The sequence below is a fragment of the Calonectris borealis genome, chromosome 4 (genome assembly GCF_964195595.1).
Source record: "Calonectris borealis chromosome 4, bCalBor7.hap1.2, whole genome shotgun sequence".
NCBI lineage: Eukaryota > Metazoa > Chordata > Aves > Procellariiformes > Procellariidae > Calonectris > Calonectris borealis.
Window position 1 is genome coordinate 32,875,147 of NC_134315.1, and position 19,358 is coordinate 32,894,504.

The following is a 19,358-nucleotide window of genomic DNA, read 5'->3' on the forward strand; positions in this document are numbered from 1 at the left end:
TCCTAGTTTTGTATCATATGCAAACTTGCTGAGGGTGCACTGTGCAGTTCCAGGTCATTAATGAAGAAATTAAACAATGTTGGTCTCAGTACTGACTGAGTATACCACTAGTGACTGACCTCCAGCTGAGCTTCGTGCCACTGGTCACAACACTTTGAGCCCAGCAGTTCAGCCCACCTCACTGTCCTTTTAGCATGTACATCATCAGTTTGTCTAAGAGTATACGATGGAAGAATGGGTCAAAAGCCTTGCTAAAGGCAAGATTAACAATGTTAGCTGTCCTCACCCACCAAGCTAGACACTTATAGAAGGCTGTCAGGTTGGTCAGGCATGATCTCTCCTTCAGAAATCCATGCTGACAACTCCCAACAGCATTAGATGTATAATTTTATCACATGAATATTCTTTGTTGTTAATACACTGAGTCTTTGGATATGAAGTGGATCTCCTCCTAACTTAACAAACACACTGTTTACAATGTTTTTTGGGAAAATTTGTCTTTGCCTACCAAAGGCCTACAAGTGAGGGCATTGCACAGCCTGACTTGGTAGAAATACATTTCAAATGATCTCAGCACCCTCAAGCCACGGCTAACAGACTAGCCATAATTTGAGGAGATAATATTATGTTATGCTTACATGGATATTCCCCCTGCCCAACAACTCCCATTTTTTTCCCCTCATTTTTATCTGTGCATCCATAGTTCTAAGGTTTCTACAGAGAAGGAAAAAAGTAAGGTCTACCTTAAGTTTATAAAATGGGATGCAAAGGATAAATGTTGTTCTCCATGAAGAAACCTGAGTAAATTCCTGCATGAAGAGATAAAGGAAGACATAGATTTTTCTCCTTTGCAAGTCTCTCACAAGTCATCTGCTTTTACATTCCTGCTTTGGATCAGATTTTCTATGGAAATTTTAATAATTTTTTTTTTCATTTTAAACATACAGCATTTCTTTAAGTAATTGCTTAGCCCCTGTCAATTGCAACTACGTTATTTTAAAGTTGTTCAGAGAAAAAAATGTTATTCCTCAGCTTAAGATGCCCATATAGTTAAAACAGCTCAAACCAAATTAACTGTGAATGGATATTAGGATCAGACACAGGACATGATGAACATCAAACTGAAATATCACATGGTTTCATGGAAATTTGCCCCAGTGGCACACAAATGTATTACATGAAGGAAGTACTTGGAAAACTGAAAATGCAACTGATACTGAAAACAACAACAAACCTCAGAAAAACAGTTGTTACTTCATTAACTTTCCCCCATCCTTCTGGAGAGGTGTTCCCAGATCAAATTCAGTTCCTCAGGCTCGTATAAAATTGGGTGGATATAGGCCACTTTATTCACAAGCTGTGGTCAACCAAAGTAAAAACCTTGGTAATATTAACTCAGAATTTTCAGTATAACAAGCAGAGATCCTCCTTGAACAACAAGTCACAGTAATAATAAGAGGAGTACAGGCTGACATGAAAAAATGATGTGTTCCAAAGATAGAGTTGTACAATTGGATGACCCCCAGAGAGGTTTCAGTGAAGTATAGCAAATCAAGGACAAAATCATGAAAGTTCTTATCAGCTGTCAGTGAAGAGTGAGCCCAGCCAATTCAATTTCAGAGTGGCAGTCCCTACAGAGACCACCAACAAATATAAGAGTGACTTGTCCCTTGGCAAAGCTTGTGATTAAGAAAACCTTATATCTTGTTCATAGCCAATAAACTGACACTGGGCTTTCAGTACATTAGAACTACATGATGTTGACAGCCATAATGACTTAAGGAGTCCTTTATGCCATAATAATGACTTTATTCTCAGTGACAGGTGAGTGATCCTAAGGGCAAGGCTGAAGAGCAGGTAACAGAAAAATGAACTGGGGAGCATTTCAGATTTTATCTGAGAGGATTGTGACATGTAGCTCCAGAAACAAGCATTGCACTTCACAATGAGCAATAAAGGTGGCAGATTCTTAGGTGCCTTTTTGATAGTACAAAAAAGGTGAGCAATGACATCTCCTAACTAGAGTTTCTCTGATACCTATATAATTCAGTAGTGGTAGGACTACAAGAGTCTCAGACTAGTTTTACTGCATGACAATGGGGTATCTTATGGAGCAGAAAAGAGAGTGGATATAGCAAACAACTTGGCCTTGAATTTTTAAAAGGATATGTTTCAGGGGAAGGTGGGGAAACGTGTTCCTCCTCCCCAACCCCAAAATCGACAAATATGACATACTTGCAGGACCTCACAAGAGACTATGAACATCTTTCAAGAAGGGAAGTCTTTGGAAACTACAGCCAAGTCGGTCTCACTTCAGTTCCTAGGAAGATTATGGAGGAGATCCCACTGAAAATCACTTCAAAGCAGATGAAGGAAAAGACGACAATTGGGAAAAAACAAGAATAGGTTTAGTAAGGGCAAGCAACACCTGACTTGGTGGTCTTGTATAATGAGAAGAGTGACTCAATGGACAAGAGCAGTGGATATCCTTCCTCAACTTCAGAAAGGCTTTTGATATGTTCTCCTATGCTGCTTCTTTAAAACCCTATTGCAGAGAGAAGCTCAACAGAGGCATTCTCTCAAAAAAAGTATTTGGGATTATTACAAAGGCATCTAAGGCCCAAACACAAACCTAAATATGTGCAATGTGCTGGCTGGAACTGACAAAATTTAATTCTATGTTAATGATTATACACACTTAGAGAGACAGTGAAGAAAGAAATATAGTGTAGAATTGCTTTTGTCAAGATTGATTCAGGTTTGGAAATAAAACAAAATAAAATAAAGCTCTCTAAATATTTATAAGGATATTCAGTCTCCAGAGTGAAAATCTGGAGAGAAGGAATACCTGAAAGAAATTCTGCTTTGAAACCTACCTACAATTTCTTAGTTCTCATACAATCACATATTTAAAAATACAAGATATACAGAGAGTTTTCAGTTTCCTGTGTTCAGTTAGAAGTTTATATGTATTCAGTGTTTCTTGTTTTCTAGACCTTTTTCTAATGACTTTTAACTAAATCATTAAATTCTGTGTTCTCTAAGGATATCTTTTGAAAACACATGCTCTTTAAGTTCAGTGAATACACTTTTAACCTTGTTAATTGTACAGAAAAAAGAAAGCAATCCCCCCTAGTTTAAGGGACAATGAATTATTTATTTTATCTGCAATGGAAACAATTTAACAAAGAGAAAACTTTATTTTCTTCAACACTTAAGTACTGTATGTGTGAATGAAAAAGATCAATAAAGCCAAGAATATATTCTCAAGAAAACACATGAACTGTTTTTATTGTTATATAACAAACTAATAAAACTGTACCTTGATTGTTTCCATTCACAAATGCAGTAGTATGGATGCAATAGTAGGATGATGAAGAAATTTAATTCAGAAGAACTAAAGTATTGTAATAATTCAGGTTATTGCATTATGTGTTGTTGGATTTCATACATCTCATTAATGATACACTACAAAGAATGTAGTTTACATCATTTCTTTGCATCATATCAATGCAAATGATGTAAACATGGAAAATATAACATTGTCTATATTAAATTTACTGGTTTCACACCAGCAATTTGATCAAAAGTATACAACTAGACCAGCCATAGTCAAAATGAAATTCTCAGTAAAATTCAATTCATAGAATATGTGTACCCTTGTTTCAGGGATATAAAGATGTCAATTTAGGATCAAACGAGCCCTTATCTGCACAGGTTCTGATGTCAGTTCAAGTTCTGACATGCAGCTAAGTCATTTGATGATAATACAGAAGTATCTTTTTTGTGTAAACATGAGATTTTGGGTAGGAACCCGTGGCTCTGCGGACACCACTAACTGAGAGTAGAAAAGGCAAAGCAAGAGGAGCAAGGTTAGGAAAATGACACCCTTTGAGCAGCCTTCTCGTTTACACAACTTCTACAGACAAAATATGAATGAATATTCAGTTTACCCAAGACTTGGATTTTTCGTTACTACTTTTCAATAGAAAATTGCATATTGGCAGGAGAAAATATCACTATAAGTTTTGTTTTGTTTTTAAGAATTCATGTATTTGTTCTACAACTGACTTAACTCAAAGTACTTTAGCATTTACTTTTAATATTTAGGGTTCTAATGAAGCAATCACAAGATAAAATGCAATTTTTCAACCTATATACAATGTTCAATACATCTCTTCTGATAAAGGGAGTTTAAGGTCTGATTTTAAGCCTGCATAAGTGATCTTATTTGGGGATCCAGATATGTTGCAGGTAAAAGTGGTGATTTCAGCATCTGTAAGCATTTGTGAACTTTACACTAGCAAACCTAGCCACCCTTCACATTTAAATTACAGCAGCAGACAACTCAGTTCAGCCTAGCTACTCAAGAGACTGCCCGGGACTCTTATGAGTAGTTCACTATGAGAATCAGAGGCGAACCCTATCCTATCAATGAACACGTTTTATCAGATCTAGCACCAGATCTAGCTAACTAAAAGATAGCTCCAGCATATGCATAAGAACTCCACTCATGCCTCTTAGCCACAACATAGCACACCTGCTGCTGTACCCTGGATCCTAATATCACTGGTCTTCCCACCTAACTCTGCTTTGCGTTGAGTAACGGTAAAGCAGTGATACCCTGACCTGCAGGGCTGAAAGCCCTACATGGAGGTCCCCCAGCAGCCATTCTACAAACCATGTTGCCAGTGCAGATGAAATACAGCCATTCGACAAAGTTATTATTGAGTATTATTGAGTCACCTCCAGTTAATCGAATTACTTTAATGTCTGTGCTCTTTTAGAGGGGAATGAGTAAATTTGCTTAAAGAGCAAACTCTCCTTTCAGAAAATAAATAAGCAACATACGCATGTAAAAGACTGCAGAGACATAAGCTTCAGATGAGTTTTCGATTCCACGGTACGTTTTAACTCCCGTATGTATCAAACTTAAATCGTTACTGCTTCCATGGAAAAGGCAGGAGAAAGCATTCCCCTCTGATTCACCCAAAGGGCTGGTGAGCAGGATAGCTGTTCAGAATCCCCTGTCTGTACTGACTAGGCCTCTACTGACTATAAGGAGAGCTCAGAAAACCTGACTCACTCTCAGATTTCTGCAGCACCAAGGTCAATTCTGTAAGTGACAAAACAGCTAATGTCACATGCAGATGCCACATGCCTGGGGAAACACCATGCAGAGACATCACAAATCCCTACCGTAAAGCTTAATACAGCTCCAGAGGTTTTTTTCATCCTTCCCTCATGACATTCACATTTGCATACACCAAAAGTTACTGAAACTTTAGCACAACAACTACTGAGCAAGTTGGCAAAAGACTGGAACGTGCACCTAGTTCACAAGCGCTGCAAGATGAGAACCAAGTCTACATACGTACCACTTTTTTAGCTGGGTAACAAGTGTTTTAATGTTAATAGACATAAATAGACCTGCAACACCAAAAATATTTTAGTTGAGATACTTTGTCCAGCTAACGATCAACTCCATCTCTTTTCTTCTGCTGGTTTGAGGGCACTTACTGACAGGTCTATCTGTTTTTCACGAGCCTCACAGGACTAGTGTGACCTTGTATTAGGCTACCAGTAGACTTTACATCCTGTTTCTTTACAGTAGTTACATTTGTGTGCATTTTTTTCTCATACTGGTTAGCAGCTCTGAGTGAAATTAGGACCCTACTTGAATCTCTCACTAGTCTCACTTAAACAAAGTTTTCTATGTTTACTTTAACAGAACCAATGTTCTGCAATATGAAGCCCTGTGCAAGGAAATAGCCCAAATCATAACTCCCACGTACAGTAACAGGACATGGAACAATAATAGACACCATCCACTCGGAGAAAGGAACCGGGAAAAATGTACAAACCGTGATTAATGTTCTGCAACCACTAAGAAAAAGTATGCTCCCTAAAAGGTTATACAGCCTGGACATTTTACACCAGTTTCATAAATTCTAGATATTGGAATATTCATACTGAAGAGGTTCATGCTTTAGGCATGATTTTAAATTGATTTTTTGTACTAGATATTAAGGTCTAACAGAACCCTTAAAATATTTTTTCTATTTAGATATAGATAAAAGACAAAGTACCCTAGTTAATTTCATTAATTCTATAGTTTCAAAATTGTAAAGAAAATATTAGAAGATTACAGAAACTACTTTAAAGGTGCTCACACGTTTCCATGTCAAGACGATGTAGGAAAAAATAAACCCATAGCCAAAGTTCCCTTTTGTAGGTGCTTTTCCAATTTTAGAAGGCAGAATCTGGCCTTATTGATTTACTCTTGGTAGCAGTGTTTGGTACTTAAATGGTCATTTATGTACTTACACATTGACTGTTCCATTGTTTCGCCTCCCCTCAAAATTCTGATTAATATCAAAGCTATGATATTTGAATTTATTTAGAAATAATTCATTACCAAATGTTTGATTATAGATTTACCTTAGCTAGTTATTAATACTTTTACCTATTATTATAAAAGAAACATTATGAACAAGATTTTGTAACATTATATGGATGGTGATTTGAAAAGTAAACGAATATCTGTTCCATAAAGTGATCAAAATTCAACATTGTTGGGGAATATACTGTTAATTAAATATTGTAGAATTTTTCATTACCTAGGGCAATATTGCTACTCTGTTAAACATTGAAAGATCTTAGTATTACAGAAAAAGAGGACAAAGAGATTACCTGTTCATCTCACACAGCTATTAACACAAGAGTGAACTAATTAAGAGAAATGGGAAACTGTCAGGATCTCATTTATGAATGTATGTGAGTCTTTTTATATACACACAGAAGACAGATTTCAACAGAGAGAATTTTCCACAAAGGCATTTAGGGTAAACATACTTTTCATTCCTGTCAACTTTCGCAGTATGCATATTAAAATTCTTTGCTGAAGATTGACTGAAAACCATTGTAACATTCCTCTCTGATCATAGGTTATTACTTCCATGGTAAAAAGAACTTAAGAGATTTCCAGTATTTCAAAACTATTTTTTTTAATTCATTGACAATGTCAATATAAACAGCATGACTGAATCAAAACAAATGAGTTAAAATGAGTTCTGAATACATAATCTCTTGATTTTCTTTTTCCTCTGTAACAATCTGCTGCTAAATGACAAAACAATTACATTTAAGTAACTTTGAAAATGGTTTGATTTGAAAAATTAAATCCTAGAGACATTATGCAGTTTAGCAAGATTGCCTGTACCTAATAAGGAGAAAAAAAAAAAGAAAGAGAAAAAGAAAAAAAAGAAAGAAAGAAATCACACTAGCTAATAATATCAGAAGAACTTAAGCATATACAAAGTCATTGTTTATTTCACTGCATTTTGTTTTTCTGGAGTTCACATTAAATGAAGAGTCAAATGTTCCATTCCCAATGCTGAGTTAATTTGAAGTATAAAATATACATGTTTTGAATCTCTCTTCTTTAGGATAAGACATTTCTTTTAAGAGGCAAACAAGGTTTCAGAAAAAAAAAATCATTTTTGATATGAAGGATGTTTTCACTGTTAAGGTATTCTCAAAGCAAACCTCTACTGATTGCTAATTTAGGAGGTATAAGAATTGAACTTTGTAGTTTGAAGAGATTGAACTTTGAAAAGATTAATTTATATTAGCTATAAATTAAGAAAAAAAGATTAAAAACACCTACCTTTCGGGAATGGATTTCTTTCACGTATAGTGGAAGTAGAAATTCAGATATTCCTTCAAGTCGTATTCCTTTTTTAGTGACTCTCAAATTTCCCATTCCATCCTACAATCAATAATATATATTATTTAGGAAATAGGAACTTTAGGAAATAACCTTATCCAGAACAAGGTAAGAAGAACACAGTAGCTGGCCTAATATCTAAAAATAATGAGTGTTGTCCCACTGTCCCTGGCTCTTCTGACCATCTTGGACAGGAACTATATGGGGGGAATTTATAGGGAAAGCTTCACGTAGAATTGAGGTATTTAACTGCATAGCCTGATGGCGAACTGTGTACATTATTCTTTGGCTGGACCTAGTGCAAGGCTACAAATGTAGATCATAATTATTCCTTTACTGTAGAGGTGAAGCTAGATCTTGGTTTACAAGTTCTAAGTAAAACAATTATGTAATTATCTCTAAAAATATATATAACATTTGCTAAAGCAGTCTATTATTTTTATGTAGTGAAATATTAGAAAAATATTGTCATTGTTATGTCTTGAATCAACTGTTTTTACTTTTCCCAGCAATTAAAATACATAGGAAAATGTTCTATAGGAAGAAAGAAAAAGGGTTTTTTGTTAGTAGTTGCTCATCGCTACTAAAAGCACGTTGCTGGTAAAAAGAACTTTAAAATGCTGAGGGTTATTTTTGTTTGTTTGTTTTAATTTATCTGAATAGAAAACAGAAAAGGGCCATTGTAAAGGTCTGGATGAAACACGCAAATCAAATGATTCAATGTTCAATAAAATATAAGCATAGAAAAGTGGCATAATAAAGCTATATTCTTCAGCTATATTCTTACAGGAAAAACGATGAAACCTGCTTGATACTTAAGAGTCAGGATCATTTTGCACACTGATTGAAATTCAAGACTTTTTATCCCTGGATGTTTATTGCTATAGTCCTGACAGAAGATAATTCTTCACTATACAGCCAGTGGAATTCAACTTGATCCACTTAAGTGCAAAATTAGCAAATTTAAAGTAATTACTGATTAAATGTTTTGAATCCATTGCTGACTCTATGGTAGCAGAACAGTGAGAACTTGCATTTCTGCTCTGTTGGCTGAATTGTAAAACAAGTAACCTCCACTTGCTGGGCAGTCGTAAACAGCTGGATAACAGTGTCCCCAGCTGCTATAGCTGAAGCTGGAAGAGGACACTGAATTAAACAACATTATACTTATTTAAAGATAGTGTAGCCACTATACCACCACAGCTATTCCCTTTCTAAAACAAACTATGGTGCCAATATGGCAGATATTTGATTGACACCACTGCATCCACACCTGAAGCAAGACTGTGAAAATGTTAATTCTTTAAGACAACAAAAAGAATTACATTTTGTACAATGTAATTCAGCTGGTATCGTTTCCCAAACACAACAAGGATATAGTGATAGATAGCTTTCCACACTATGACAGATTTGCAAAGAACATACTGTTGGGAATCACGCCTTCACATGTCAGTTATAGGACTAGAAGCCTAGATGCCTATGACTACAAAACCAGAAACTACCAGAGTCAGAAAATAAATATAACTCCTTTCCAAAGCAGAGAAAATATGGAATAACAAAAGCTACTGCTAAGGCTATCTATAATATAGGATATACTTGTTAAAGTAATATGGCACTAAGGGAAATTTACAAACTCTGTAATAGTCCATCTAATGTTTAACAAAACTTGTAACTGATTACATAAAGCCAAGAACTGCCTTTTTCTTAGCAAAAGTGCTATTTGTATTCAAACTATGTGTCATGGTTTAACCCCAGCTGTCAATTGAGCCCCACACAGCCCCTCGCTCACTCCCCTCTGGTGGGATGGAGGAGAGAATCGGAAGAGTAAAAGTGAGGAAACTCATGGGTTGAGGTAAAAACAGCTTAACATGTAAAGCAAAAGCCACGCGTGCAAGCAAAGCAAAACAAGGAATTCATTCACTGCTTCCCACCAGCAGACAGGTGTTCAGCCAGGAAAGCAGGGCTCCATCACGTGTAACAGTTACTTGGGAGGACAAATGCCATAACGGTGAACACCCACCCCCCCACCCCCCCCGCTTCCTTCTTCTTCCCCTAGTTTATATGCTGAGCATGACGTCACATGGTATGGCAGATCCCTTTGGTCAGTTGGGGTCAGCTGTTCCGGCTGTGTCCCCTCCCAGCTTCTTGTGCACCCCCAGCCTACTCGCTGGTGGGGTGGTGTGAGGAGCAGAAAAGGCCTTGACTCTGTGTAAGCACTGCTCAGCAATAGCGAAAACATCCCTGTGTGATCAACACTGTTTTCAGCACAAATCCAAAACATAGCCCCATACCAGCTTCTATGAAGAAAATTAACTCTATCCCAGCCAAAACCAGCATACTATGACAGCTGAATTATCAAATAATATAATGCTTCTGAGAGAAGTGATGTTATATTTGAAAATGTTTTTCTGAAATCACGATATGAGATGTCTGTACAAACCATTTCACATATAAAACCTCAGGCATTTGTAGGCTTTCTAACAAAGAGTGCAATATGAAACAGTGGTGCCTATTTTTGAAGAGGAAGTTAAAATTAGACTTTGTTTTTTAATGTGCAATCTGCATTAATACCCACTAATTTTAAATTTCAGCAATCTTATTTTTCCTATATATGCTATAGTAATAGCATATAAAATCATAGGAAAGAATAACCTGAGAAAAGACAACCACCATGTTATATTTTTGTCAGTGAATAAATACTCAACAAGAATTAGGTATTAATTTCTTGATTTAGATATAAACACATTTTCTAACTGAAAAGGCAAATTCAATATGTTGTTTTATCTGCTTCTGTGGAATGTTTGTAACTGTCAGGCACAAAATAATAGTCACAATAAAACTGGGAAAAAAAAAAAAGTGAAAAAATACAAAGTCAAACTTCCAGAAAACTGGAAATGCTGAAATTAAATTTGCCTAGGAAAATTCGATCTGTTCCATCTTGCACGTATGTGTATGATAAAGTCTATAATTACGCGTAACATTTGGCCTCCTGAATCCCAGCTAATTCCATACAAGGTTGGAACTACTCTTAATCGGCACCTACTCACTATTTTGCTTTCGTCTCATTAATTTCTTTGTTCCGCATTTATTGTACTTTATTAAAACCCTACTTTGAAGACAGTACTGTCAGTTCCCTCTTGGCTTCTGTTCTCATAAGTGTTTGTTACTGAAGTTACACAGTTCTTCACAACGATTAATTGTTTTTCAAAATACTTTCGGTGGCTTTATATTGAGTGATACTGTTCTTATGTTACTGAAAGGGAACTGAAGCACAGAAATTAATGTGTTCATTAATTTTTGTTACTTATCATATTTTCTCTGCTTATTTTCAGCAGTAGGAAGTTAATTTGTAAAGCAAGTTTAAACTGCCAGAGTCTCAGAAACAAACTAACTATAGAGCCTACTGCATCCATAAGGGCTTCCCCTTTTCTGAATGACATTTCTAAGCCCTCATTCTTTAGTTCTTCAGCAGAGTCCAACCCACGTACCAGAGTCCAACAGCTTGAACGCAGACAGACTCTGGACAGACAGGAGTACTCTAGTTTCAGTAAAATTACATTATTCAAAACAAGACGACAGACAGTACATTCTAGAGCATAAGCCACAAATGGTATTATAAGATATAAAACTGAAATAGGGTGACAGTGACCTTAATTGCTTGATAAATGCAATAACTTTCCAGAAAGTAACTTACTGAAGTGTGTAATGACTGCTATGAAATAAGACTGAATAGTAAATAAAGAAAATAGTAAGACATGCACTACGATGTGCTTAATGAGGCTCTCCCCATTCAAAGAATCACTGCCCAGTACATTTTCTTCATCAATAATTCCCCATCCAGTTTAAAGAGGGGTTGGAATAAGAAGAGTCTTGTTTCATCAAGTTAGAACTATGCCATTATAGAGAAAAATTCAAGGGTTTTCAGAAGCAACATAACTTGGTCAAAAAGTTAGTAGGATTGAAAATATCAATCAGAGGAAGGTCCAGTCTTCTTGGCTCACTTAATGCACTTATGACCATGAAGATCAGTTTAACTTTGGGGCTCCCCCAGACACATGAAAATTAATATTAAAAGAGTTTAAAACAGAACCACAGAAGAATTTTGTCTTAAAACACACTTGCATCTTCCTGTAGATGTGATTTTAATGTAATATTATTAGTACAATTCATTTTAGGCATTCCTTCTGTAATCTTCCAAATAAACTGCCTAAATTACTTTATGCTTTCCAGGCAATGAATACTCAGATTATAATTTTGGTGTGATTTGATTTTATTCAAGTGCAAAAATATGCTTGAATGAACTAGTCCAGTACTTTCTTACAATAAGTAAATGCTAAGTTCATGTACCGTGACTGGCTGGGATGGAATTAGCTTTCTTCATAGCAGCTTGTATGGTGCTGTGTTTTGGATTTTTGACTAAAACAGTGCTCATAACACACCGATGCTTCAGCGATTGCCGAACTGTGCTTGCACAATGTTAAGCCTTTCTCTTTTTTCCCCTCTCTGCCCCCCCAGCAAGTAGAGTGGGGATGGGCAAGGAGTTGGGAGGGGACATAGGCAAGACAGCTGACCTGAACTAGCCAAAGGGATATTCTATATCTGTAACATTACGCTCAGCAATAAAAAGTAGCAGTAGAGGAAGAAGTGGGAGGGGAAGGGGGATTGTCTTTCAAGGCCACTGCTCAGAGACTGACTGGACATCAGTCTGTTTGTGGTAGGTGATTGTCTTTGAATCACTTTATTTCCTCTTTATGATTATTTAATATTTATGACTGTTCCTAGATTGTTATTCCATGTATAACTTTCCCTTTTTGCCATATAAGAAGATAAACCAAACTAACAGTGACCCTGCCTCGCTTATATTGTAATTTTCCCTACGTACAACACCAAGAAAAAATAAACCCCTCAGCTTTACACCCATAAATATACCTACCTTACACCTATTATTAAAAAATAATAAAATCATCACTATCAATATTTTATGGCATTCTTAGATTATGAGTTATGAACACCAGAAATTCAAACGAGCAACTGTTAAAACTTTAAAATAGGAAAACTAAATATTTATTTTATGCTGTTGCTTGTCTTATAACTGCGGCAATCTAGGAATAGTTTTATTGAATTTGAACACTACATTAAAGTCAATTAAATCCCAAACTATACTTATTATAAATCTCTGATAAAAAGAGCATAACTTTGAATCAGAGCATATAAAAAAAAATTCTGAGAGTCGAACAACTAATAGTGAGATGCAGAACTTTTTCAAGCTTTGACCTGTATATAAGTGGGCAAAGATTAATGTTCTCAGATGGTCCTGTAAATGGTATATAAGAAAGTCTGAAGTTAATTCACACTGTCTTTAAACAGAGAGGATGACCTTTTAAAAGATTAAGTTATTTCTTGACAATGTGCTGAAAATTTTACAAGGGAGTACTACCTTATAGTAAGTTCTATTTCTGCAAAATGAACTATTGTAGTGGTGCATTCCTCCCACCCCTTTCTCCTGGGCCACTCTATGATCTCAGAAACTCCTGATGAACTTTAGCCTTTGTGTAGTGAGCTGGGTGGTGAAGTATTCCTTGACTGTACCGAGAACTCATGCATGGTTGAAATGGGGGAATGGCACTGACCGTACCAGAACTCCTGTTACCTAACCCAGGTGGGGGACGTTTTGCTGATACCTTTGCCAGTGATTCTTTAAGCAGCCTGAAAACCACTCATTCATGACAACTATTAAGCAGCATATTTTATGATAACTACAAATAGCAAAGCATATGATAGAACTATAAATACTTCTCAAGAAGCCAGGAGGTTGGCTAAAACTACAATTTATCCTTAACTAATCCTGTACCACACATATTGCTATATAATGAAATGTGCTATGTTGTGCCTTCTTTTCTCTCTTTTTTTTTTTTTTTTAATTATTTAAAACTCTAAGGCATTCTAAGGCACAAGTAGATAAGGAATTCTATACAAACTGCTGATAAACAAGAAGTGTGCAAGAACAAGGTTAGCAATCTGCATAATAGCCAGCTCTCTGTGCCACACATGACAAGAACTGGGTACCTAGATCAGGATTCACAATACTGGCTTGGCTTTAAGCTACAGAAAGGGCATGTTTGAAGCCAAGCTGTGGACTATTTCAACTGGAAATAACATTTCTTCTGGAGGACAGTAACTAAATCTTACAACTCTCTCAGTCTAGATGAAATAAAACCTCTTTGCACGAGACTTGGATCCATACCTTTAATATTACAAAAGCCTGCAAATCTATGGGTAGTACTGCTATGTGAGAGATGTGAAAGTGGAGAAAACACCTACAATTCCTACTTAAGATCACAGAATTCAAAATTCCTTGGTCTGTAGAGAAGTAGTAGGAGAGTGTGATACTGCAACTCAGGAATTAAAATTCTTATTAATTGAGAACAGAGTTCTGCCAGATCCTCCAATAATTTGTCATGCATCTCACAAAGTGGGCAGTTAGAAGGCAGCAAAGGACCCTGCTAATTAAAATACAAACTTTTTCCTTAGGATCATATACTTGAACTTACTTCCACAAACACAGTGAAAAGTAAACTGAAGTGTTGGTTAATCTGAATTGACTAAAACACGAATAAATAACATTTTTATTTCAGTTTTGCATGGTGTTTTTCCTGTTTTCTTTAATAATAAAATACATCAAATATCTGTTTCAGTACTTTACAGCAGGAACAACAAAGTAGATGGTGGGCCAGGACATCCATTATTATCAATATTATTCAAGTTTTTCAAAAATTCTGCTGTTAGATGTGATATTCTGCTTGTTTTCTGAGTATATATTTAAACCCAGATATTGTGTCTCTAAAAGCTCACAGTCTGACAAGGGAAGCACTGCACAAAACCGGGGGGGGGGGGAGGGGAAGTTAAAAAAAAAGTACCATTTAAACAAAGTGCTTAAACACAATGTCCTATAAATTAATAAGCATTCCCTGCCTGCTGCCTTGTAGGTATCACAGCAGAGGCTAAACATGAAAAGGAATCTGGATGATGTGGTTGCAGTGCTATGAAAGAGCACAGATGAAACATCTGTAAGTGTACAAAGATGCTATGCCAAAGGAAAAAAAAAAGAGGGTAAGATATCAGAAGAAAGGTGGTTGAAGCAGTGAAGAAGTGGTGAGTTTATTGAAGATGCAGAAAGAATACTGAATTTGATATGATGATGCAAAAAGCAGATAATGTAGAGGGGCAGTGATGGGGACGAGTAGGAAGATGAAAGACATTAACAGCTACGTTGTTGATAAAATGGAAGAGATGCACAAAAGTTTGGGAGGAAGATGACAAGAGAAATTATTTGTATTGTGTTCACACACACAAAAAGCTGGATTTCATAAACAGAGTTGGAGCATAATTCCAGCTGGAGAAAAATGGTGCTTGGACATAGTTATGGATGTACAATCAAAAGAAAAACTGTAGGCAGCTACAGTACTGCATAAACAGAAAAAGGATCGTTGTATCAGCAATGAAAACAGACTGTGTTTTCCTGGATTACCAGGAAAGATAACTGTGAATTTCAGTAGTCAAAATTAAAGGTAAAATGATAGAAAGATATCCAGGAAAACACATTGGAATGGCAAAAATCTGGATTGATAGAAACATCTGCCTTCATCCATCTGCTGAAAAAAATGGCTGACACTGTGCAAATGACAGGCAGGAGTAGGTCTATCAGGGAAAAGTTGGGGAAGAAATTACTATAGTACAGTGCAGCAATGTTTAAAGGGATATAGACTAAGGGAAAAAATAACCTGTGGAAATTCAGTACTGACAATGAGATTTTAAGTGGAAAAGCTGTTAAAAGAAGAGTCAGACTACTATCCAAACTAAAAGGAATTAGAATATCCTGAATATATCCTGTCCTTTAGAATGGTTTTTGAATGTGTGGAGCATGGCCTGGCTTCTTCAATTATAAAAGTAATCTTGTAATGAAAATAAAAATCTATATGTGCATATATTTATAGAAAATATATGCCTATCCAGAACAGACAATAAGATCAAATGCATCTTTCTTGCTTAAAAGCTTGATTTTATTCCCTGGTCTTATGTTATTTTTCATTCATGTTATGTTATTTTTCATTCATACATAGATGTGTCCTTTAGTGTCAAGTGAAAAAGGCAGAATTCTATGTGTTTTGTTCTCATAAACTACTCCAAATGAAGGTATGATCTTCCTAGAATTCTTATGTTTAGTATTACCATTTTTTTTTACTAGAAATTATAATTTGTATGTTCTTAAAACAAACATAATTAATAAATTAAGAAAAATATAGAATTGCGTAGTTAGGTCCTTCTCTCAAATATATGACATTTCAGTAATTTAAACAATAAAGACAAGATTTTCAGACCCATTGAACACCTGCAATTCCTACAGAAACTATGTGGTGAGAAGGATATAAAGTCTAGATGAAGTAGTATAGAAATGAACAGTCTTATACCTAACATCTCTTAAACTTTTGGACATGAAACATTCTTTTCTTTATTTGGATGCATGTTCTCTGCTCTACCATTTTATTTAATGTTCTGTTTAAATTAAAATTCTGTGATTCAGTTAATATGTGGTCAGACTAACAAAAAATAATTTTTATCCCAATACAGCCTCTTACAATCAATATTTAACAAGTCAGAAAATGCAGAACACTCCTTACAACTTCATACTTCATGCAGGTGGAATGGAAGTATAAAACAGAGTCAGGGAATAGTAAATTTTCTTCTCTGTAATCGCCAGCAAAATTATTAAATAAGAGCTAGTGAAGGGTTTCTGGTCTATGTAGAGTCAGTTACGGGACACCAGGAACTAGGTATAGATTGGCAAACAGGCTGGAAACAGAAAACACAGAGATGAGGTGGATGAGGGAAAGAAAGTTTGTGTCTCATCCGAAGGTAAACACCGAGAAGTGGTAAATCTAGAAGTGGTATTCCTTTACTCAACATCTTTCCCCCCTTTCTTTCCATATATGAAATCAAACTGATTACAGAAAGTGATCAAGTAATTGTTTTTTGAATTGACTTCTAGTCTGGAAAACAAATTTAAAATGTAACTATTTCAGTATGAGCTGAATATTTCACCACTTGGCTATAACATAGAATTTATTGAGTGCTGAAGAAAGGAATAAAACCCCACAAAAACAAAAAATCCAAGCAATTCAATTATGTCACCAAATGTAAAAATAACTAAAGGGGGACCCAAGAGCAAATTGGAAGAACGCCCCACCATCAACTCCATACTGCTCCTGGCAAAGCATGAGAATGACTCATGTTACTCTACACAGAAAGGGTGAACCTAACACCAGAGAAAGTACTGCATAGAAACTTTTAATTCTATCATTATTGGGAGAAAGCTGTAATAATAGCATGTTTTGGATGATAAGTGTTAGCATCACTATAGCTGGACTAATAACACTACTTTGATAAGACTACTAATTTTTTAATTAGACTAATAAAAAATTATTGGGTGTGTTTATTTAATCTACATAAATTGCACAGGTTATTTAATCTGCTTCCCCGCCTTTGTAATTTCGACACAACATCTTGAAGATAATTTAGTCATGCTGAAAATTTAATCACACATTATCCTTGTATTTTATTTTTCAAATAAGTGGTTGCCTGACATCAGAAAGAACAATGAAAAACTGCAGATTGCCTAGCATACTGATATTAAAGGACAATAAACAAATATGCTATATACAAAAGCGGTCATCTTTGTTGATAAATCTGTAAGAAATATTTACCTTTAAGAAACAATAAGAAATCTGTACACTCCCACTGTTTGTTGTGTACACATAAAGCTTAATTAAAAAGTTAGAGCAGAGGCTCTGCCATTTCTCCAGGAATCTCTACAAACAATTTTTAGGACCTACCCTTCTCATGTATTCCACTCCTTACACTGAACTAATGCTAGATTACCTAAATTTTGAGAAGCAAAAAGATGATTTGGCTGGAGATGCCTTGTAATTCATTGTCACATACATAAAATAGGCTGTGTTGGTGGGATTACATTTGGTGTTTTTCGTGTTTGCATCTTGCCTTTTCAATGAGCCTGACGCGACCAAAATTTCAACACTTGTGCCACTAAACTCTACTATAAGTATATGCCAATTTCTGCTTAAAAATACTTCAAAACCATTTCAGAAGAAACTAGCTAATCAGAAGGAGAGAATAATCATGTAAGATAACTAAACTTACACAATAAGGCAGTTCCTCAAAACCCATATATTTTAGTTTATGACTAAAGAATAGAGTTTACTATAGAAAATAAGATTTTTACTAAGTATTTCAACCTTACTCTCTATGAAAAAAGCTGTGATAAAATATCCACCCATCCTTAGTACATATTTAACTCTAGTTTCATCTCACATTTCTACTATGGTTTCCAAGCAATTCAGGACTGGGCATTACAAGACTGGAAAAATTGGGGCAGCAAAGAAAGCAAGCACTAGACAAGCATTAGTAGCCTTTCCAGCAGTGTTTATTTCCATTCAAAAATGATAAAGCATGTCTTGAATTGAGTGGTGGGCTTAGTTGAGAGGTTCTGCAAAAGACTGTTGTTCTCTTGCACTACTGCCAAACCAGCTATACCTTAGCTACTTCTGACATAACGGTTTGGTTTTCTCTTGTTTTTCCTTGAAGGCAGATTCTATATCTTCTTTAGACACTCTACTATGTTGCCTAAACTATCTTTATGGTTAGAAGTATTTTCTTCATATATAACCTGAACCTCCAATGCTATAATGCAATTGCTTTACTTCTGTTTGTCCTTCAGAGAGATTATTGTTTAAACTAAATAATCACAGTTCATTGTCTTTCCTTGTACATAATTTTCCATCTTAATGCTTCCCATTGCTCCTAGTTTGACTTGAGTTCATCCACAGCTCTCTAAGGACTAGAATTAAAAAAACAACAAGCACAGCTTGTGAACACTTACCGTAGCTAAGCATAAAAAAAATTGTCTCACTTGTTTATTCCAGCGTATTTGGTTTTTTGCAATATTGTTCTGTTCCTGATTTATGATATACTTAGAATCAGATACTTGTTATCACAACAAATGACTTTAAAGATTAGATTCCACAAACTGGCTGGAAAATAGCTCCTCCTTTTGTACTCATTAAAGTACTTACCCTGTATCTGAAAGGGCCAACTTTTTCTTTTCCCCTTAGCCTGAGAAAACGAGAATCTATCTATGACTGTTATAACCACATTACTCTAATGATTACTCTCTTTTCAGTAACAATCCATTTTGTATAAATAATTAAAATTTTATTGGGGGGGGGGGGAGGGGAATTGTTTCCCATCAGTACCCTTAACACCAAGATTCTTTGTCTCAAGAGATCTTTTAATATTACTAGAAAATCCATGCTGCTGCATCAGAAAAGACTGAGGACCATTTTAAGATAAACCTTGCAAGTTAGGACTCTCATCTGCAGATTTCAGTCCTAGATTTAAAATATTCCCTTACTTGAATTGCAGAATCCAAAGAAATAAGATTCTGGAACAACAGGTGAATAAGAATAGCTAGGGAAGCCACCTAAAAAGCTTTAAGATACAATTTATCAATTTTATGATCTCAGGGTTGCTTATGATAACTAGGCAAAATGACCCA

The 19,358-nt window shown here is 35.5% G+C and overlaps 1 protein-coding gene across 1 annotated transcript in view; it reads right to left on the reverse strand.

The window, feature by feature from the left end:
* Positions 1 to 19,358, reverse strand: part of SGCZ (sarcoglycan zeta) — a 235,618-nt gene that overhangs the window by 124,163 nt on the left and 92,097 nt on the right. The window contains 1 exon segment of the mRNA XM_075149161.1: positions 7,670 to 7,771. Within this exon segment, the coding sequence (XP_075005262.1) occupies positions 7,670 to 7,771 (102 nt within the window).